This window comes from Rhinoraja longicauda, chromosome 5 (genome assembly GCF_053455715.1).
Source record: "Rhinoraja longicauda isolate Sanriku21f chromosome 5, sRhiLon1.1, whole genome shotgun sequence".
In the NCBI taxonomy this organism is placed as follows: domain Eukaryota; kingdom Metazoa; phylum Chordata; class Chondrichthyes; order Rajiformes; family Arhynchobatidae; genus Rhinoraja; species Rhinoraja longicauda.
Window position 1 is genome coordinate 4,860,853 of NC_135957.1, and position 22,563 is coordinate 4,883,415.

Genomic DNA, 22,563 nt, shown 5'->3' on the forward strand with positions numbered 1-22,563 from the left:
TTCACCCAGAGAGTTGTGAATTTGTGGAATTCTCTGCCACAGAAGGCAGTCGAGGCCAATTCACTGGATGAATTTAAAAGAGAGTTGGATAGAGCTCTAAGGGCTAGTAGAATCAAGGGATATGGGGAGAAGGCAGGCACGAGTTACTGATTGTGGATGATCAGCCATGATCACAATGAATGGCGGAGCTGGCTCGAAGGGCCAAATGGCCTCCTCCTGCACCTATTTTCTGTTTCTATAAATTTCCCACATGACTAATTGTGGAACATTTCTAAGGTGCCTTATTGATGGCACAAGACCTGAATAAGGTATCCCATAAGGGATATGCCCTCCATAAATGCAAGGATTTTTTTTTCCTTCTAATTCTATCATTGCGAATTCATGAAATATGAAAAGTTAGCTTGTAAGCACAGCAGACAATGAGGACTTTAAATAGAACGTTGGCCTACATTGCAAACAGTGTGTTAGCCTGCATTGCAAATATGGGTCTGCATTGCTTGGCATTTCAGAATACAATGTCTAGAGACCTAAAAATTCTAAAGATTCTCGAAATGCTTCCAAAATGATTCAGTGGAGCGGGTTTGTGCTAGTTTCAAAAGTTGTCACAGAGGAGAGATTTTATTAAGTACACAACATGCAAAGACAAATCAACATAAATGTTACAGATTGCAGTTGGGTCTAATTAGATTGCTGTTGCACTTGATCTAATTTGCAATGAGAGATGATATAAAACCATGGCTACAGCTATAGACATGGTATCCCACGCAATTTCAAAAAATGTCTAAATGCACAAATTCATGGGCTGCATTTGCCACCACAATGGGAGCTACTAAACACTAAAATAGTTGCTAAAATAGTAAATTAGTTCACAATAGACTCAAGGAATCTAGAGTGGCATGCTGCAGGTATCATGTATCTCTAACAGATGTTTAGATATTGTGCAATCTGAAGTCCTGAGGGATTATCCCATCACAGTTATCTCCCAACATGCACCATTCTGCATATAGAGTAGATAGTCTTACCTGCAACACTGGTGACACCTGGCTCATCAGAGAAGTTTCTCCATGGTTGTCTTCAGTGATGGACCTTCCCATAGAAATTCCCTCTTAACTTACACTGGAACAGAACTACCCTCCCACTAAGGCATGCTTTTCTAGGCGAGTTTCCTCAGTGATTCTGCACATTCACTATTGCCAGCAGCAAAGTTAAATGTGCATTGCACACTGACTTCACTACTTCCCACTCAGAAGCGTCTATATTTGGACACACCACATGCACAGAGGATCATATGATTTAGCACCAATGATTATATTTTACTGTTGATTTCCAGCATAAAATCTTTTGCATTGCACATCAAAAACGTGCTATGTAATGGGATTTCTAGTGCTGCAGTAAAACCATATGAAAATCAAAAACAAAATGTAGATGCTGGAAATCTAAAACAAAAAACAGAAAATGTGGAAATAATCAGCAGGTCAGGGCACATCTGAGGGAAGCGATAATGTTTCAGGTCGAAGACCATTTGACAGAACACATGCAGTGTAGATCAAGTTCTGTGAGTAATTATCCTATGAAAATACAGAATATAAGATAAAAGATCAGGTAAAGGCTATTCTGTCCCTCTAGCATGTATGACCATTTAACAAGATCAGTTGATCTACCTCAACACTATTTTTCTGTTGTATTCCCATATCCATTGTTTTCTCTACATCTAAAATCTACTTTGAATTAGATCAATGACTAAGTCTCCACATTCTTTGGGAGTAGAAAAGTCTAATTTCACTCTTTCAGTGAAAAAAATAATCTTAATTTCAATCAATGTCCTATTCTTTACTCTAACTGTAACATCTAGTTCCAGACTCAGCAACCTTAGGTATCATCCTCCTCATGACTACCTTATTAAGCACCCTAAACATTTTTTATGTTTGAAAAGTGTCACTTTCATTCACAAAATTAAAATTGGTCTTGGCTCACAAATTTACAATAGAACAAGTGGTCATCTCAAAAGTCAAGTGTGTTTAATTGTCATATCTACCTGGACTGGAAAAATGAAAATATCATTGAAACATGAACTAAAGGAATCCAGACTATGTGGATAATTCATAGTTAAGAATCAGCTAATGAGACTTAATCCAGTGGATTATAAATTGGTGGAATTCTAGACTATGACTAATAGTTTCCACATTGAGGGAACCAAGGTAAATGAAGATTAGGTGGTAAACAATAGTTCAGGATCAACAATAATCTTACTGAATGTAGGACAGGCTTGATGTGGATATGGCCACCCTTCTTTATGTTTTTATAACTTTTATAACCCTTTGTTAAACCAGATATCCACAGTTTGGTACACTTTCCTCATTACTCACATTAAATCCTCCAAGGTTGAGTCAATGGGCCATCCAGAACCTGCTCTGATTATTCAGCTGAATAGCGTACAAAATGCTTACCTGATTTTGCTCCATCAGGCGGTAACAGTCCACAGATTAGATTTATTGCTTCATCTCCCAGAACACAGTCTCCGAGGTCCAGTGATATTAGGGAAGGGTGGAGGGAAAGGGCAGGGTTGAGGACAGCCAATCCAGAATCAGTGAGAGGACTACCATGAAGGCTACAGGAAATAAAGAAATCAGATACCATTGGTTAAGTCACATGGCAAACATTGCAACTGCCCAGACAATTTCCATATACTGTCAACTGAAATAATCTGGCATACTCAGAACTTTGGTCATGCCAGACAAGCAAACTTTCAGTCTGGTGTATTTTATTCCGAACAATACCCCAACACACTTTCAATTCACATTTTTATATATTACACAACAATCACAATAAAGTTTTGAATGAACCAGGTAATTTGTAATTAATCTGAGGAAACAGGGCCCTAGTCAGTTAAAAGAGAGTGTGGTAACAGGGACTCAGTGAGTATAAAGGGACTGCAGAAACCTGAATCCCAGTGAGGTGAAAAGAAATGAAAAAAACTGGGTATACTGGACAGTTTGAGTGAGTGTGGTAATGATAGCCCTGTAAACAAACGGAGAGTGTGGGAACCAGGGCCCTGCTGAATAGAATAGGACTTTGGGATTGGGACCGTGATGAAATGAAGGGGGATGCGAGAATCAGGGCCCTGGTGAGTTGAAGAGCATTGCAGTAAATATAGCAGTGACACAACTGGCGTCCTGGTGCCATCGCAACAACCTGGAGCTCAATGCTCTTAAGACAGTGGAACTGATTGTAAACTTTAGGAGAGCTCCCCCTCCCCTCCCCCCACTCACCATCAACAACACCACAGTCACATCTGTGGAGTCATTTAAGTTCCTTGGACCCATCATCTCCCAGGACCTTAAATGGGGGGCCACCATCGACGCCACAGTCAAAAAGGCCTAACAGAGGATGTACTTCCTGTGGCAGCTGAGGAAACACAATCTGCCACAGGCAATGATGGTCCAATTCTACACTGCCATCGTTGAGTCTGTTCTCACCTTCTCTATCGTGGTCTGGTTTGGCTCAGCCACCAAGCACGACATCCGGAGGCTGCAACGGATCGTTCGCACAACTGAGAAGGTTGTTGGCTGCAACCTTCCCCCCCTTGACGAACTATACACTGCGAGCGGGTAAGATCATCTCTGACCCCTCTTACCCTGGCCACGAACTCTTCGAAGCACTTCCCTCTGGAAGATGACTCCAGACTGTCAAATCAACCACAGCTAGACATAGAAACAGATTTTTTCCACGAGTTTAAACCGTAATGTTGTATTCTTAATGTTTTAATGTTTTATGCTTTATTCTTATTTGTTACTGTATGATCGTGTTGTTACTTGCGAGCGGAGCACCAAGGCACATTCCTTGTAGGTGTACATATTTGGCCAATAAACTTATTCATTCATCCATATCTAGTCATAGTTATGGAGTAAAACAGCATGGAAACAGGTCCTTTGCGCCAACCTGTCCTTACCAACTAAGTTAGCATACTGTAATATTCCCTTTTGCCTACATTTGGTCCATATCCCTCTAAACCTGTCCAAATGTCTTTTGAAAGTTGCACATTTTTCTGCTTCTGCAGCTTCCTCTGGCATCTCCTGCTAACGTATTCTATTGTAGTGTCATGATCGGAACTCTACACAGCACTCTAGCCATGGCCTAATTAATGTTTTATACTCTAACATGACTTCCCTACTCCCGTATTCTAGCTTCAGCTACGAAAAGTAAGCGATCTGCATGGCTTCTTAATCAGTTTAAAAACGTCTGCTGTATTTGTAGACTTGCAATAAAAAACATCTTAACCTACTACCATTTGTTACATATCTTCTTTCTTTCATTATCCCAAACTTTAAGTTGAGTCAATCTTGAAATATCTTCCTGAACCCGTTTTTTCCTCACTAGCCAACACAATTTTGATATCATTCTGGCAGCTTGTTCCATAAACTCATGTGAAAAAACTGCCACTACAATTCCTAATAAATGTGTCCTCTCTCACCGTAAATCTATGCCCTCTGGTTCTTGATTCCTCTACTCTGGGTAAAATACTGTGCATGCACCCTAGCTATTCTCCTCGTGATCTTAGACACCACTTTTATAAGATCACTGCTCATCTTCCAACGCTCCAACAAAGATAGTACTCGCCTGTCCAACCTTCTTCCATATAGCTCAGGCCCTCAAGTCCTGGCAATATCCTCGTACATCTTCTTTGCACACTTTCCAACTTAACAACATCCTTCCTATAACAGGATGACCAAAACTAAACACAATACTCCAAATGCAGCCTCTTGTACAACTGTAACATCAATACCCTGACTGATGAAAGTAAATGTACCGAAAGCCTTCTTGACCACCTTATCTACCTGTGACACCACTTTCAAGGAACTATATTCCTGCACTCCTAGATGCCTTTGCTCCACAACATTTCCCAGGATCTACCGTTCACTGTGTAGGTCCTTCCCTGGTTTGACTTCCCAAAATGCCACACCTCACACTTACCTGCATTAAACTCCATTAACCATTTCTCAGCTCGTTTTCCCAACTAGTTAAGATCCTGCTGTATTTTTTTATAAACATCTTGGCTATCTACATACAATATGACCCTCTTCAGTGTCATCTGCAAATTTACTAATCATGTCTTCTACATTCTCATCCAGATTATTGATATAAACCACAAACACCAATCCCCAAAGCACACCACTACTCGCAGGTCTCCAGTCCAAAAAACAACCATCCACCATCAACATCTCCTTCCTTCCATGATGAAGCCAATTCTCTATCCAGTCAGCCAGCTCTCCCTGGATCCTTGATCTGACCTTCCTTCCATAGCAGCTTCCTATGTGGAACCTTATCAAATGTCATGTAAAATTATGCATCATGCAATGTGTTGATGTTTAATGTTTCAAGTCGATAACCTGCAAAATAACGACAGTTTTTCCCCTTTGCCCAGATGCTGCCCAGCAATGTGTATTCGCAGCATTATTGTGCGTTGTTGTTATTGTGGATTGTGAATCGCCAAGCTACTGACAAACATACAACATAGGTGCAGGAGGAGGCCACTTGGCCCCTCGAGCCAGCACCTGCCCGGCCTTGCACTGACACTGACACTGACCGCCACCCTCCCGGCACTGCAGGTTGCACATCACGGACGGTACTTACAACAAGGAGTGAATGGACCTGTTGGCTGCCAGGGCGTCCGCCAGCTGCTGCACCCGGGCCAGGGTGGCGACCACGCCGAGGTTGAGGTTGAGCTGCGCCAGGGACTGGCACTCCGCCACATGGCGGCCGATGCGCCCGAAGTCGCGGTCGGACAGTTGGCAGCCGCGCAGAGAGAGCAGCCGCACCGAGTGGGCCCTGAGGGACTCGCAGATGTCCTTCACCTCGGCCGACGAGAGCGTCTCCCCGGAGATCTGGATGGAGCCGGCCAGCATGGCGCCGCGCCTCGCCTCGCCGCGCAGCAGGCCGCAGGCCGCCCGTTACCATGGACACCGCGTCCGCCCCGCTCCCGCCGCCATCTTGGCCGAGCGGCCTGGCAGCCGCGCTGAGGTAGGCGGGTAGGCGGGCGGGCGGGCTCACCGCCGCTGCTCCGCACCCACCCCGGCCAGCCGGCCGACACGGCAACCTTCACGCCGCGATGAAGTGCGTCGGCCGCGGAGTGAAGATGCGCAGGTAGGAGTGTCCGTCACGGGGATGGTGACCATTCAGGCGCGCAGAGAGGCGGACGCCCCCGCCCTGCACCGCCCCGCCCCGCCCCGCCCTGCCCTGCGTTGCTGTGCTGCAGTCCCTCAGCTCAGCTCAGCACAACCAGGCTTAAGACTTGTTGCAATCCACACAAGGAGATTCACAAAATCACGCCATCATCCCAGTGCACCAACTGTCAATAGTCAATTTATTTGTCACATACACATAAATGTGCAGTGAAATGAAAAATTACCCGCAGTTCAACAATAAGACCAATAAAAATAATCAATAAAAATGCAATAACACACACAATCATAAACCAACCAAACAAAAGAAACGTCCATCACAGTGAGTCTCATCCAGTCACCTCCTCACTGTGATGGAAGGCCAGAACTGCCATGAAACAAGACAAAATACATCATCAACTCGCTAAATTTCAATGAAACTTTGCTACCAATGTTGTAAATCTATGGAATTCTCTGCCTCAGAAGGCAGTGGAGGCCAATTCTCTGGATGCTTTCAAGAGAGAGCTAGATAGAGCTCTTAAGGATAGCGGAGTCAGGGGGTATGGGGAGAAAGCAGGAACGGGGTACTGATTGTGGATGATCAGCCATGGGGTAAGGGGGAATTGTACAAAAGGGGGGAATTGTACAAAAGGGACGGATTGCACCTTAACAGGTGGGGGACCAGCATTCTGGCAGGCAGGTTTGCCACTGCTACACGGGTGGGTTTAAACTATATAAGGGGGGGGGGGGGGTCAAATGGGATAGTCAAGGATGGAGTTAAAGGGAAAGAGAGTAAAGGGATAGTTAATGACCCCAGAATTAACGGGAAAGATAGCCCACACAGGGATAGGAGAGTATGGCCAAGTGTAATAGGGATCGATGTGAAGGGGAGATGAGTAAGGAATTCAAAGTATTTATGAATGCGCGAAGTATAAGAAGTAAAATAGACGAGCTTGAGGCTCAGTTAGAGGTTGGTAGATACGACATTGTGGGGATTACAGAGACGTGGCTGCAGGAGGATCGGGGCTGGGAACTTAATATTCAGGGTTATACATTCTATAGAAAGGACAGGCAGGTGGGCAGAGGTGGTGGGGTAGCTCTGCTGGTGAGGGATGAAATTCAGTCCCTTGCGGATGAAGACATAGGGACTGATGAGGTAGAGTCACTGGATTGAGTTGAGGAATTGTAAAGGCAAGAAGACACTAATTGGTGTTATCTACAGACCCCCAAATAGTAGCCCGGATGTAGGGTGTAAGATGCAGCAGGAGTTAAAACTGGCATGTGAGAAAGGTAATGCCACTGTGGTGATGGGGGATTTCAATATGCAGGTAGACTGGGAAAATCAGGTTGGTTCTGGACCCCAAGAAAGAGAGTTTGTAGAGTGCCTCTGAGATGGATTCTTAGAGCAGCTTGTAATGGAGCCTACCAGAGAAAAGGCAATTCTGGATTTAGTGTTGTCCAATGAACCAGATTTAATAAGAGAACTCGAGGTAAAGGAACCGCTTGGAGGTAGTGATCATAATATGATTAGTTTTAAACTGCAATTTGAGAAGGAGAAGGTTAAATCGGAAGTGTCAGTGTTGCGCGCCTGAATGGTCACCATCCCCGTGAACAAAGGGGACAATGAAGGCATGAGAGAGGAGCTGGCCAAGGTAGACTGGAAAGGGATCCTAGCAGGAATGACGATGGAACAGCAATGGCAGAAATTTCTGGGCATAATCCGGAAGACGCAGGATCATTTCATTCCAAAAAGGAAGAAAGATTCTAAGGGGAGTAGGAGGCAACCGTGGCTGACAAGGGAAGTTAGGGATGGAATAAAACTAAAAGAAAAGATGTATAACACAGCAAAGAGTAGCCGGAAGCCAGATGATTGGGAAACTTTTATAGGACAACAGAAGGTAACAAAACGGGCAATCCGGGCTGAAAAGATGAAGTACGAGGGGAAGCTGGCCAAGAATATAAAGAAGGACAGTAAAAACTCCTTTAGATATGTTAAGAGAAAAAGAGTAGCAAAGTCAAATGTGGGTCCCTTGAAGGCAGACGTGGGTGGAATTATTATGGGTAACAAGGAAATGGCAGAAGAGTTGAACAGGTACTTCGGATCTGTCTTCACTAAGGAAGACACAAACAATCTCCCAGATGTACTGGAGGACAGAGGATCTAGGGGGGTAGAGGAACTGGAAGAAATTTTCATTAGGCGAGAAATAGTATTGGGTAGACTAATGGGACTGAAGGATGATAAATCCCCTGGGCCTGATGGTCTGCATCCCAGGGTCCTCAGGGAGGTGGCTCTAGAAATAGTGGACGCATTGGTGATCATTTTCCAATGTTCAATAGATTCAGGATCAGTTGCTGTGGATTGGAGGATAGCTAATGTTATCCCACTTTTCAAGAAAGGAGCGAGAGAGAAAACGGGGACTTACAGACTAGTTAGCCTGACATCGGTGGTGGGAAAGATGCTGGAGTCAATTATTAAAGAGGTAATAACGGTGCATTTGGATAGCAGTAAAAGGATAAGTCGAAGTCAGCATGGATTTATGAAAGGGAAATCATGCTTGACTAATCTTCTGGAATTTTTTGAGGATGTGACAAGTAAAATGGATGAAGGGGAGCCAGTGGATGTAGTGTATCTAGACTTTCAGAAAACCTTTGATAAGGTCCCGCACGGGAGATTGATGACTAAAATTAGAGCACATGGTATTGGGGTAGGGTGTTGACATGGATAGAAAATTGGTTGGCAGACAGGAAACAAAGAGTAGGAGTAAACGGGTCCTTTTCAGAATGGCAGGCAGTGGCGAGTGGAGTGCCGCAAGGCTCGGTGTTGGGACCGCAACTGTTTACCATATATATTAATGATTTGGAAGAGGGAATTAGAAGCAACATTAGCAAATTTGCGGGTGACACAAAGCTGGGTGGCAGTGTGAACTGTGAAGAGGATGTTAGGAGGTTGCAGGGTGACCTGGACAGGTTGAGTAAGTGGGCAGATGCGTGGCAGTTGCAGTATAATATAGATAAATGTGAGGTTATCCACTTTGGTGGCAAAAACAAGGAGGCAGATTATTTTCTCAATGGAGTTAGGTTAAGTAAGGGGGAGGTGTAGCCAGACCTGGGTGTCCTTGTACACCAGTCACTGAAAGTTGGCGTGCAGGTACAGTGGGCAGTGAAGAAAGCTAATGGAATGTTGGCCTTCATAACAAGAGGAGTTGAGTATAGGAGAGTTGTGAATATGTGGAATTCTCTGCCACAGAGGGCAGTAGAAGCCAAATCACTGGATGGATTTAAGAGAGAGTTAGGTAGAGCTCTAGGGGCTAGTGGAATCGACGGATATGGGGAGAAGGCAGGCACGGCTTATTGATTAAGGACGATCAGCCATGATCACAATGAATGGCAGTGCTGGCTCAAAGGGCCAAATGGCCTCCTCCTGCACCTATTGTTTATTATCTATTGTCTATAATGTTCCCTTTACCCAAGGACGATAAGGGAATGGAATATGTGACCACCTAACACACGTGCTGCTCCCGATGTCAAGTAATTTAAAAAGGGGATTGAGCAACTAGATCTCCTCAACTTGGTCAAAAAGGCCCACTTAAAATTTTAATCACGACTCTACGCACTCCGACCTGCGCGAGATAACCACTTATGAGGTGATTGCGCAGTAATCAACCTGAACCAGAACCAGGTTCGCCCCTGTCCAAGCTGAGGGGCGAACCGCAGGTGGGGTTATGATGCACCATTATCTCATCCACCACACTGTGGCAATTTCACAGCACATCAAATATTAGATGGAATAGGAAAACAACACACATAATAACGTGTAGGAAAAAACTACAGGGGCTGCCCCATCTGTACCAGTGCCCAATCACTGGTTAGGAGGGTCATGTGCCAAGTCGCAATAAAATATTAAAGTGGGCCTTAAAGGTCAAAATCTTAATATGGATTGTTTCCAACTTGGTCTTGAAGGTCTTAATGTCGAACTTAAGGTCTTTAACATCTGAAGAAGGGTCTTGACCTGAAATGTCTCCTGAGATGCTGCCTGTCCCGCTGAGTTACTCCAGTATTTTGTGTCTACAACATATAATAAGGTATGTCTAGGAAGGAAATGCAGATGCTGGTTTAAACAGAATATAGACACAAAATGCTGGAATAACTCAGCGGAACTGGCAGCATCTCTGGATGGAAAAAATAGGAGACGTTTCTTCAAACCCACATAATAACGCATAATCAGTGTAGATTTCAGAAGCGGGATTCTTGTTGGACCCACTTTATTGATTATTTTTTGTCGTGTTAACAGAAAGAATGGCAACAGTACACCTAACTTAGCTAGATTTTCAAAAATACTTCTTCAGTCTGAAGAAGGGTCTCGACCCGAAACGTCACCCATTCCTTCTCTCCCGAGATGCTGCCTGACTCGCTGAGTTACTCCAGCATTTTGTGTCTAACTTCGATTTTAACCAGCATCAGCAGTTGTTTTTCCTTCACACAAGAACTTTGGTATGTTGTCCTACAAAAGACAAATGAAAAAGGCTAGAAAGTGGTGTGAGGGGACAAGTTGCAGAATGGATTGCACATTGGTTTCAAAACAGAGAGGCGATGTCAATAGACAATAGACAATAGACAATAGGTGCAGGAGTAGGCCATTCAGCCCTTCGAGCCAGCACCGCCATTCAATGCGATCATGGCTGATCACTCTCAATTAGTACCCCGTTCCTGCCTTCTCCCCATACACCCTCACTCCGCTATCCTTAAGAGCTCTATCCAGCTCTCTCTTGAAAGCATCCAACGAACTGGCCTCCACTGCCTTCTGAGGCAGAGAATTCCACACCTTCACCACTCTCTGACTGAAAAAGTTCTTCCTCATCTCCGTTCTAAATGGCCTACCCCTTATTCTTAAACTGGCCCCTTGTTCTGGACTCCCCCAACATTGGGAACATGTTTCCTGCCTCTAATGTGTCCAATCCCCTAATTATCTTATATGTTTCAATAAGATCCCCCCTCATCCTTCTAAATTCCAGTGTATACAAGCCTAATTGCTCCAGCCTTTCAACATACGACAGTCCCGCCATTCCGGGAATTAACCTAGTGAACCTACGCTGCACGCCCTCAATAGCAAGAATATCCTTCCTCAAATTTGGAGACCAAAACTGCACACAGTACTCCAGGTGTGGTCTCACAACTGTAGAAGGACCTCTTTGCTCCTATACTCAACTCCTCTTGTTACGAAGGCCAACATTCCATTGGCTTTCTTCACTGCCTGCTGTACCTGCATGCTTCCTTTCAGTGACTGATGCACTAGGACACTCAGATCTCGTTGAACATCCCCTCTTCCTAACTTGACACCATTCAGATAATAATCTGCCTTTCTATTCTTACTTCCAAAGTGAATAACCTCACACTTATCTACATTAAACTGCATCTGCCATGTATCCGCCCATTCACACAACCTGTCCAAGTCACCCTGCAGCCTTATTGCATCTTCCTCACAATTCACACTACCCCCCAGCTTAGTATCATCTGCAAATTTGCTAATGGTACTTTTAATCCCTTCATCTAAGTCATTAATGTATATCGTAAATAGCTGGGGTCCCAGCACCGAACCTTGCGGTACCCCACTGGTCACTGCCTGCCATTCCGAAAGGGACCCATTTATCCCCACTCTTTGCTTTCTGTCTGTCAACCAATTTTCTATCCATGTCAGTACCCTACCCCCAATACCGTGTGCTCTAATTTTGCCCACTAATCTCCTATGTGGGACCTTGTCAAGGATAGCTATCACAGTGAAAGAGGGCAGGTAGTGGTGTTCCAGACGAAAATGTTGGAACCTTTGCTGCTCACAATTTATATTAAAGACTTTAGAATCAAAAACCCAAGTTCTAAATTTGCAGATGATAATAAACTTTGGAAGGGGAGTAGATTGAGAGGCTGATTGGAGGGATTGTCAATGTTGTGGAAGATTAGCAAATTACAGAAGGAAATTCATAAACAGTCATATTTAGAATTGAGTAGGAAGGAACTGCAGATGATGGTTTACAATGATGATTGACACAAAATGCCGGAGTAACTCAGGCAGCATCTCTGGATAGAAGGAATGGGTGATGTTTTGGGTCGAGACCCTTCTTCAGAATTGATGTTCATCACATTTTAATAGGGAGAATAGGAAGGTCATATTACTTGGAAGCTGCGAATGAGGTGGATGGAGGACAAAGGGATCTTGAAGTACAACTACATTGATCACTAAAGGATGTATTGCAGGTTTGCAAGGCCATTAAAAAAAAGCATTATTTTTCACCTTGCGAGGGACAATTGATACAGAGGGAAGTTATGGTCAATCTGTCAATAGGCTGGACTATGGTTAGAGTATCATTTACTGTCCTGGTCATTGTAGAAAAATACTTTTGGGTTGTATCACAGCTTTGGGAACAGCTCTGCCTGAGACCACAAGAAATTACAAGGAGTTGTGGATATAGCCCAGTCCATTACACAGACCGGACTCTCATCATTGACTCCATCTACACTTTATGCTGCCTCGGGAAAACAACCAACATAATCAAGGACCTTTTTCATCCAAAGACACAAAGTGCTGGAGTAACTCAGCAGGTCAGACAGCATCTCTGGAGAACATGGATAGGTGATGTTTCGAGTTGAGACCCTTGTCTCTCACCCATGTTCTCCAGAGATGCTGCCTGACTTGCTGAGTTACTCCAGCACTTTGTAACCTTTTGTGTATTAACCAGCATCTGCAGTTCTTTGTTTCTACCCTTTTCACCCCAGCTACTCCCTCTTCTCCCCTCTCCCATCAAGGAAGAAGATACAAAAAACTGAAAGCACGTACCACCAGACTCAGGAATAGCGTCTTCCCTCTGCTATCAGATTTAGAATGGTCCTTCCATAAGCTGGGGTATAGTCCGGATCTTCCATTCTACCTCTTTGTAGACATTGGTCTTCTTGTATGGAATTGCTACACTATAATGCTGAAAAGGTATATTCTGCATTCTGGTATTTTCCTCTACCTGTTGTACTTGTGTTCATGTATAGTATTACCTGATTTGATTTGAATAGCATGCAAACAAAAGGTTTTTACTGTATTTCGGTAAATAGAACAAGAATAAATCAATACCGATATATCAAAATAAAATTACAGAGACAATGGAAAGGGTGCAAAAAGGATTTGCAGACTTGCTGACAAAACTAGAGGCCTTGTGAATATGGAGGGACATTCTAAAGAGGCTTAAAGGGGATAGGGACAAGCTGAGAGAATGTTGAAGATGGGATACAATTATAAAGTTGTCTACTTTCATTCACAAAACAGAAATATTGAATACCAATGTATTTGTTAAATGTTGATAGATTATGTACTGTTAATATTCAAAGAGACCTATGTGTGCTTATATAGACGATACTAAAGGTTAGCATTCATGTGCAACAAGCGATTAAAAGGGAATTTGATGCATACATCTTTATTAGGAGAGGATGTGAATACAGGAACAAGGATGTTTTGTTACAATTATGCAGTGCCTTGGTAAAACTGCAACAGGAATATTGTGTACTAGATTTGTTCTCTTTATCTCAAAAATATGACGTTCTTGCCATAAATGGAGTTCAATGAAAATGCACAAAACAGTTCTGAGTCTCCCTCTCGCCTGGCTCTCAGGCTGAAGAAAGGTCTCGACCCGATATGCTACCCATTCCTTCTATCCAGAGATGCTGCTTGCCCCGCTGAGTTACTCCAACATTTTGTGTCGATATTCTTGGAATGGCAGGTATGTTGTAGGTGAAGAGGTTGATTGGACTGGACTGCATGTACCAGAATTTAGAAGAATGAGAGGAGATGTCATCAAAACATCTCCAATTGACACAGGGCTTGATGGAGTAGATAAAGGGAAGGTTGAACATAGAAGATGTTTTTTCCTGTTTAACGAATCCAGGACCAGGACCAGGACCAGTACCAGGAACACAGTTTGTGAATAAGAGGTAAGTTGCCTAGGACTGAGAAAATGTTCATTCAGAAGGTAGTAAATATCTCGAATTATATACCACATGTAGAAACTTGGATATTATGTTTATTCAAGACACAGATCAATAAATTTCTTGAATTTCAAAGAATGTGGTAATTGTGCTAGAAATTGTAACCAATCATGCATGACAAAGTCAGCTCAAATGACCAAATAGCTTATTCCTGCTTCTAATTCACATGTTTTATTAGATTTACAAGGATGTACATGTCAGGAACTGATGAATAGACTGGAACTCGTTGCACTTGAGAAAGGAAAGCTGTGAGCTAATGCAATCGTGGTTGTTAAAATTATGAAAGGTTTTAATAGAGTGGATGTAGAGACAAGGTTTCCACGTGGGGAGAGCATAATTACGATGATGTGAATAAGACAGTCATAAGAAAATCCTGTAGGGAATTCAGGACAAAATGTCCTTATCCTCAAAATGATGACAATGTGAAACTTCCTTTAACTGGGTTAAAGTATGGAAACTTTGAAGCACGTATATGAGGGAATGGGTGATAAATAAAAAATGTTTAAATTGTCATTTGCACCAGGAACGGATAAATTATATTCTTACCAACTGCAGGTTTTATTATTACATTAATATTATAACACAAGAATAAATATACAGTAAACAATCATGCTATAAATCAGTTATACCAGTAATCAGATCATAATAGTACAAACCAAAGTGGAGAGTGCAACACTTATACAAATGTTACATAGAAATATAGAAAATAGGTGCAGGAGGAAGCCATTTGGCCCTTTGAGCCAGCACCGCCATACATTGTGATCATAGCTGATCATCCACAATCAGTAACCCGTGCCTGCCTTCTTCCCATATCCCTTGATTCCACTAACCCCTAGAGCTCTATCTAACTCTCTTTTAAATTCATCCAGTGAATTGGCCTCCACTGCCTTCTGTGGCAGAGAATTCCACAAATTCACAACTCTCTGGGTGAAAAGGTTTCTTCTCACCTCAGTTTTAAATGGCCTCCCCTTTATTCTTAGACTGTGTCCCCAGGTTCTGGACTCCCCCAACATTGGGATCATTTTTCCTGCATCTAGCTTGTCTAGTCCTTTTATAATTTTATACGTCTCTATAAGATAGTAGAGTTAGAGTAGTTCTGTGCATAGTTTTTTAATAATTTTATTTTGGTTGTGGTCTACACCATTGCAGCCTCTATTGTCCATTCCTAACAGTCCTGAACTGAGGAGGCAATTGAGTGTGGGCCTGAAGGAAAATATAGATCTGGTTGGAAGATTTCCTTCCTAAAAAAATATAAATAAAAAATATAAAGCAATATAAAATATAAAAATATAAATAAAGCAATTTAATGATTACTATTTCTGAGGCCAGTTTTTAAATTACTTTTCCAGATTTATTTAATTACATGAAATCAAATTCTCCAGTTGCTGTGAAGGGATTCTAACTCATGTCCCACGATAACCACTATACCTCCATACTAAGGTTATAAATTATAGAATTAGCCCATTCGGCCCATCAAATTTACTCCTCCATTAAATCATGGCTGATCTACCTCTCCCTCCTAACCCCATTTTCCTGCCTTCTCCATGACCCCTGACACATGTACTAATCAAGAATCTATCTATTTCTGCCTTAAAAATATCAATTTACTTGGTCTCCACAGCTTCCTGCGGCAAAGAATTCCACAGATTCACCACCCTCTGACTAAATAAATTCCTCCTCATCTCCTTCCTAATGGAACATCCTTTAATTCTGCGGCTGTGACCTACGATCTTAGACTCTCCCACTAGTGGAGACATCCTCTATACATCCATTCTATCCAAGCCTTTCACTATTTGCAAAATTTCAACGAGGTCCCACCTCATCCTGATTAGGAAAGATAGGAAAAAGCCCAAATGAAGCACAAAGACTGGTTGAGCTGAGTGGGGTATTTCTGTTCCACATGTCCAACATAATCTCATGTCGAGGATGTGCTGAAATGAAAATGCAGTTTAAACTATAATAAAACAGAAATGACTAGAAATACTCTGACATTTGGCAGCATCTATGGAGAGTGAAAAATGAATTAAAATGTTAGGCTGATGACCTTTTATCGATATAATTACAAGGATAGTGTATTAACGCTCGTTCTCCCTTCAATATTGGCAATTAATATTAGTTCTGTGCATTGTTTTTCTATGGTTTATTCATTCAAAGTCCCAATAGACAATACATATCCATTAGTCTTCATCAGTTTTCTTGGTTGCTGCTCAGAATCAAACTAAATAAAATAAGTGAGACAAGATTTCCCCTGCACGAAGCCATGCTGACTATCCCAGATCAGTCCATGCCTTTTCAAATGTGTATATATATTCCATCACTTATAGTTTTTTTCAATAATTTCCCAACTAGTGATGTAAAGATAACTGGTTTATATCCGCTCTTCTTAAATAAAGGAACAACATTAGCTTTATCTGGGAAATCATGCTTGACTAATCTTCTGGAATTTTTTGAGGATGTGACAAGTAAAATGGATGAAGGGGAGCCAGTGGATGTAGTGTTTCTAGACTTTCAGAAAGCTTTTGATAAGGTCCCACACGGGAGATTGGTGCGCAAAATTAGAGCACATGGTATTGGGGGTAGGGTGTTGACATGGATAGAAAATTGGTTGGCAGACAGGAAGCAAAGATTAGGAGTAAACGAGTCCTTTACAGAGTGGCAGGCAGTGGCGAGTGGAGTGCCGCAAGGCTCGGTGTTGAGGCCTAGCAGGTTTGCGGATCACGCAAAGCTGGGTGGCAGTGTGAACTGTGAAGAGGATGTTAGGAGGTTGCAGGGTGACCTGGACAGGTTCAGTGAGTGGGCAGATGCGTGGCCGATGCAGTATAATATAGATAAATGTGAGGTTATCCACTTTGGCGGCAAAAACAAGGTGGCAGATTATTATCTCAATGGTGTCAGGTTAGGTAAGGGGGAAATGCAGCGAGACCTGGGTGTCCTTGTACACCAGTCACTGAAAGTTGGCGTGCAGGTACAGCAGGCAGTGAAGAAAGCTAATGGCATTTATTCACAAAATCAGCAGGTCAGGCAGCATCTCAGGGGATAAGGAATGGGTGACGTTTCGGGTCGAGATCTTTCTTCAGACTGATAGCATGTGCTATCAGCAACAAGCTAATGGCATGTTGGCCTTCATAACGAGAGGATTTCAGTATAGGAGTAAAGAGGTTCTTCTGCAGTTGTATAGGGCCCTGGTAAGACCACATCTGGAGTATTGTGTACAGTTTTGGTCTCCTAATTTGAGGAAGGACATCCTTGTAATTGAGGCAGTGCAGCGTAGGTTCACGAGATTGATCCCTGGGATGGCGGGACTATCATATGAGGAAAGATTGAAAAGACTAGGCTTGTATTCACTGGAGTTTAGAAGGATGAGAGGGGATCTTATAGAAACATATAAAATTATAAAAGGACTGGACAAGCTAGATGCAGGAAAAATGTTCCCTATGTTGGGCGAGTCCAGAACCAGGGGCCACAGTCTTAGAATAAAGGGGAGGCCATTTAAAACTGAGGTGAGAAGGAACTTTTTCACCCAGAGATTTGTGAATTTGTGGAATTCTCTGCCACAGAGGGCAGTGGAGGCCAAATCACTGGATGGATTTAAGAGAAAGTTAGATAGAGCTCTCGGGGCAAGTGGAATCAAGGGATATGGGGAGAAGGCAGGCACGGGTTATTGGTTGTGGACGATCAGCCATGATCACAATGAATGGCGGTGCTGGCTCAAAGGGCCGAATGGCCTCCTCCTGCACCTATTTTCTATGTTAGCTATCGTCCAGTTTTCTGGCACCTTACCCATGGTTAATAAAGATGCAGGCATGTGGATTTTCCGCGTTTCCGCGGAATTCCGCTTTTTTAAAATCCATTTTCTGCGATTTTTGCATGGTTTCCGCGTTTTTCACTTTGCCAAATAAACGGAGAAATCGGATCGAAAAAAGAGAGAAAAAAACCCGATGTATAGACTTGTAATGAACTCTAGGGTTCCGCTAGAGGGTTCTGTGAGAAATCCTCTCCCGCACGCCCTGGAAGTCTCTCCGAAAATGTGGCACCTAGGCTGGGCAAGGCAGTCAATCTCGACCTCATCGGATCTTCCATGGCCAATTTGTCAATTTGGCTGCTAGAGGTTCCGCGAGAAATCCTCTGGCGCCCTGAAAGTCTATCCGACAATGTTGCACCTAGGCTGGGCAAGGCAGCCAATCTCAACCTCATCGGGACTTCCATGGCTGATCGGTGGGTTGAATTTGCAACCTGCGGCTGGGGCTCTGGAACTCCAGCCCAGCTGGAGCCAGCACATCTATCCCCACAGCCGAATTCCTTGGCCGGCTGGGTAAACCAGGAGAACTCTGGAACCAAGAGTACCAGAAAATCAGTGGTGGAACTGTAATGTGAATATTAAATTTAAGTGCATGATTATATAACTAAATTAATTAAGACAGGGTTAAAATATAAACACAGCAGAAAAGCCAATTACCACCTTTTTGGGCTGATTATCAATTAATGTGCAAATTGACTTCAAAATGTTATGAGTGTACAGTGACATATTCACATTATTTTGTAATGTCTGTTTTTACTTTGAAATGCACAAAAAGAGGCTTGAAACTGGTAATTTTGTGTAAATTTTCAAAGATTTTCCCATTTTTTGACCCCCGTTGCACGCCTGGTGCAAACACTCGGCTCTTTCTCTCTTTTTTTTTTTACCTCACTCACATACCTGAAGATGCCAAAGTCTCCATCTCCATCTCCTCCCTTCCTTCCCATAGCAACTTATGCTAGACTTCATCTGACCCTGGTTATTTACCTATCCCTATGCATCACAGGCAATGTAACAATTCCTCCTTCCCAATAATGAGCTGCTCCAGATTATCCATCTATCCTGACCTGAACTCATTACCTTCCATCACTTTCTCCTTCTTCATGTAGGATGTTACCTACATCATATGACTCCACACATAGATTACCCTTTTGATCCCTTCAGGGACTTACTCTTTTCCTGACTACCCTCTTGGTCCTGATATACATAGAATTGATCAATTATAAATTTAGGGAATATTCAACTAATGAATTTAATTCCCCAACTTCTCTGCTGTTTCTGGAGAGTTGATTATAGGCACTGGATATCTAGTTCAATGGCATAACCACTATAGTATAATTCCTTCATCTGAGCTCCAATATTGTTCCGATTTTGTTACAGCAGACACAACTGAGCAAGCAGCTGTATGACAGACACAAACTAAAACACAGACTGGCAGCAGACGAATTCATGGATCAACTTTTAGGCTGTCTCAGCAAGGAGCTGGTATTGCAATCTTCACCAGTTTGCTATTAAGGTTTCATCTGCATTTTGATATGAGCTGCTATAAGATTCCTGAACAAGTTATTCTTCTCGTAGATTTTTACAATGTTACAACTAAATGGCGGAACTGCTGAAACTGCAAGGCCATCTCAGATGTACCATAGAAACACAATGTGGGAAGAACTCAGTGCTATATTTATTTTCAAGGACAGATTCGTGAATAGATTGGGGAAAATCTCAGTGGAAAATAACATCTACCATTCAAGCTTTTAAAATGCTTTGGAAATAGAAGGAGAATAAAGCTATACAGAATACAGAATACAGAGAATACAGAGCTTTATTTGTCATTCGGTACCGAGGTACCGAACGAAATTACATTGCAGTCACACACAAAAAAAAAAAGAACACAAGACACATGACCCCAACACAAACATCCATCACAGTGACTCCAAACACCCCCTCACTGTGAATGGAGGCAACAAAACTTCCACTCTCTTCCCCACGCCCACGGACAGACAGCTCGTCCCCGACCGACCCGCACAGTCCCCGCAAGGGGATGGAAGTCCCTGCGGCCGAGCCGCACCGGGTGCTGAAACGTCCCGTGACCGAGCCGGGCAATGGAAGGCCCCGCGGCCGTACCGTGCGCTGCTAAGTCCCGCGGCCGAGCCGCACCAGCGATGTAAAGTCCAGCGGCCGAGCCGCACCGGGCGATGGAAGGCCCCGCGGCCGCGCCCCGCGCCGTGAGGATGAGACCTAAAAAGGAAAGGTTTCCCCCACCACCCCCCACCCCAGGCAACATCATCTGAAGTGACAAGTGTAAAAAGTGTTTGTCATATGCATCTGGAACAGAACAGTGAAAATCTTACTTTCTACAATGTAGACAGCCATTTGGTTGATCCATTTTTTGAATAGCACTTGTAAATCTGAAGCTTTTGATTCTGTAATACTGGTGTACAATATCCGAATAAATTAATTTGTTTAAAACGCGATGTCTCTTTTGTATGTCCTATCTCGAGGACTCATGAACAAAGAAAATCCTTTACAAGACACAAGATCCCAATGATTGAAATGGAGGATCTTGGAATAATAAGACAACCAGTGGAATGGTCAACCAAAGAATATCACAAAATGCTGGAGTAACTCAGAAGGTAACCAGCACCTGTGGTTCCTTCCTACGAAAGATCAACCAACTTGTACAAGAAATTCCAGACATTGAATGATTCTATTGGAGTCTATGAAGCGATTAAAAACTTAAGAGTCTTGTGTGCACTTTTGGTCGCCCAGCTATGGGAAGGGTGTCATTAAACTGGAAAGATTCGGAAAGATTCACAAAGATGTCACCAGGACTGAAGGGTTGAGTTATAAGGAGAGGCTGGGGCTGCTTTCCATGGAGAATCGAAAGCTGAGGTGAGACTTTATATTAAAATCATGCATTGATGAATGATCACAACTTATTTTTCCAGATTACCTTTTCGAGGTCAGAGAATTAAGGTGAGTGGGGAAAGATTTCAAATGGATATGAACTGCAACTTATTCAAATGGCGGGTGGGGACTATATAATAGAATCTACTAGAGGAAGCTGTGGAGGTGGATACAATGTGTAAAAGGCATTTACACAGCCAAATGGATAGGGAAGGTTTAGTGTGATATTGGCCACATGCAAGCCAATAGGACAAGCTCAGGTAGACACCTTGTGTCAGCATGGATGAGTTGGGCCGAAGGGCCCAACTCATTCACGCCAACCAAGATGCCCTATCTAAGCTAGTCCCAATTGCGTGTGTTTGGCCCATATCCCAATAAACCTTTCCTATCCATGTACCAATCCAAGTGTCATAAGGTCATAAGCAGGATTAGGTCATTCGGCCCATCAAGTCTACTCCACCATTCAATCATGGCTGAGCTATCCCTCCTAACCCCATTCTCCTGCCTTCTTCCATAACCTCTGACACCTGTACTAATCAAGAATCTATCTCTGCCTTAAAAATATCCATTGACAGCCTCCACAGCCTTCTGTGGCAATGAATTCCACAGATTCACCACCCTCTGACTAAAGAAATCCCTCCTCAGCTTCCTAAAGGAACTTCCTTTAATTCTGGAACTCCTAGACCAGACTCTTCCACCAGTGGAAACATCCTCTCCACATCCAAGCCTTTCACTATTCAATGAGGTTCCCCCCTTATCCTGCTAAACTCCAGCTAGTACAGGCCCAGTGCCATCAAACGTTCATCCTCTGTTATCCCACTCATTCCTGGGATAATTCTTGTAAACCTCCTCTGGACCCTCTCTGGAGCCAGGACATCCTTCCTCAGATACGGGGCCCAATATTGCTCACAATATTCCAAATGCGGACTGACCAAATGTGCCTTATAAAGCCTCAGCATTACATCCATGTTTTGTATACGCCCTCTTGAAATATGTGCATTTGCTTTCCTTACTACCGATTCAACTTGACAATTAACCTTTTGGGAATCCTGCACCAGCACACCCAAGTCAATAGACAATAGACAATAGGTGCAGGAGTAGGCCATTCAGCCCTTCGAGCCAGCACCGCCATTCAATGCGATCATGGCTGATCACTCTCAATCAGTACCCCGTTCCTGCCTTCTCCCCATACCCCCTCACTCCGCTATCCTTAAGAGCTCTATCCAGCTCTCTCTTGAAAGCATCCAACGAACTGGCCTCCACTGCCTTCTGAGGCAGAGAATTCCACACCTTCACCACTCTCTGACTGAAAAAGTTCTTCCTCATCTCCGTTCTAAATGGCCTACCCCTTATTCTTAAACTGTGGCCCCTTGTTCTGGACTCCCCCAACATTGGGAACATGTTTCCTGCCTCTAATGTGTCCAATCCCCTAATTATCTTATATGTTTCAATAAGATCCCCCCTCATCCTTCTAAATTCCAGTGTATACAAGCCCAATCGCTCCAGCCTTTCAACATACGACAGTCCCGCCATTCCGGGAATTAACCTAGTGAACCTACGCTGCACGCCCTCCATAGCAAGAATATCCTTCCTCAAATTTGGAGACCAAAACTGCACACAGTACTCCAGGTGCGGTCTCACCAGGGCCCGGTACAACTGTAGAAGGACCTCTTTGCTCCTATA

The 22,563-nt window shown here is 43.3% G+C and overlaps 1 protein-coding gene and 1 long non-coding RNA gene across 2 annotated transcripts in view; one reads left to right on the top strand and one right to left on the bottom strand.

The window, feature by feature from the left end:
• The window catches only part of lrrc73 (leucine rich repeat containing 73), a 32,093-nt gene extending 25,924 nt beyond the window's left edge, over nt 1–6,169 (bottom strand). The window contains exons 1-2 of the mRNA XM_078398806.1: nt 5,632–6,169; nt 2,448–2,608 (exon numbers count right to left, since the gene is read on the bottom strand). Coding sequence (XP_078254932.1) covers nt 2,448–2,608; nt 5,632–5,903 — 433 coding nt within the window. The 5' untranslated portion in view covers nt 5,904–6,169. The remainder of the gene's footprint in view (nt 1–2,447; nt 2,609–5,631) is intronic.
• LOC144593359 (uncharacterized) lies at nt 5,926–19,441 on the top strand. The gene is made up of 3 exons (XR_013547236.1): nt 5,926–6,141; nt 12,957–13,134; nt 19,357–19,441. It is a non-coding gene; the product is annotated as an uncharacterized LOC144593359 (long non-coding RNA).
• The last annotated feature ends 3,122 nt before the right edge of the window (nt 19,442–22,563 follow it).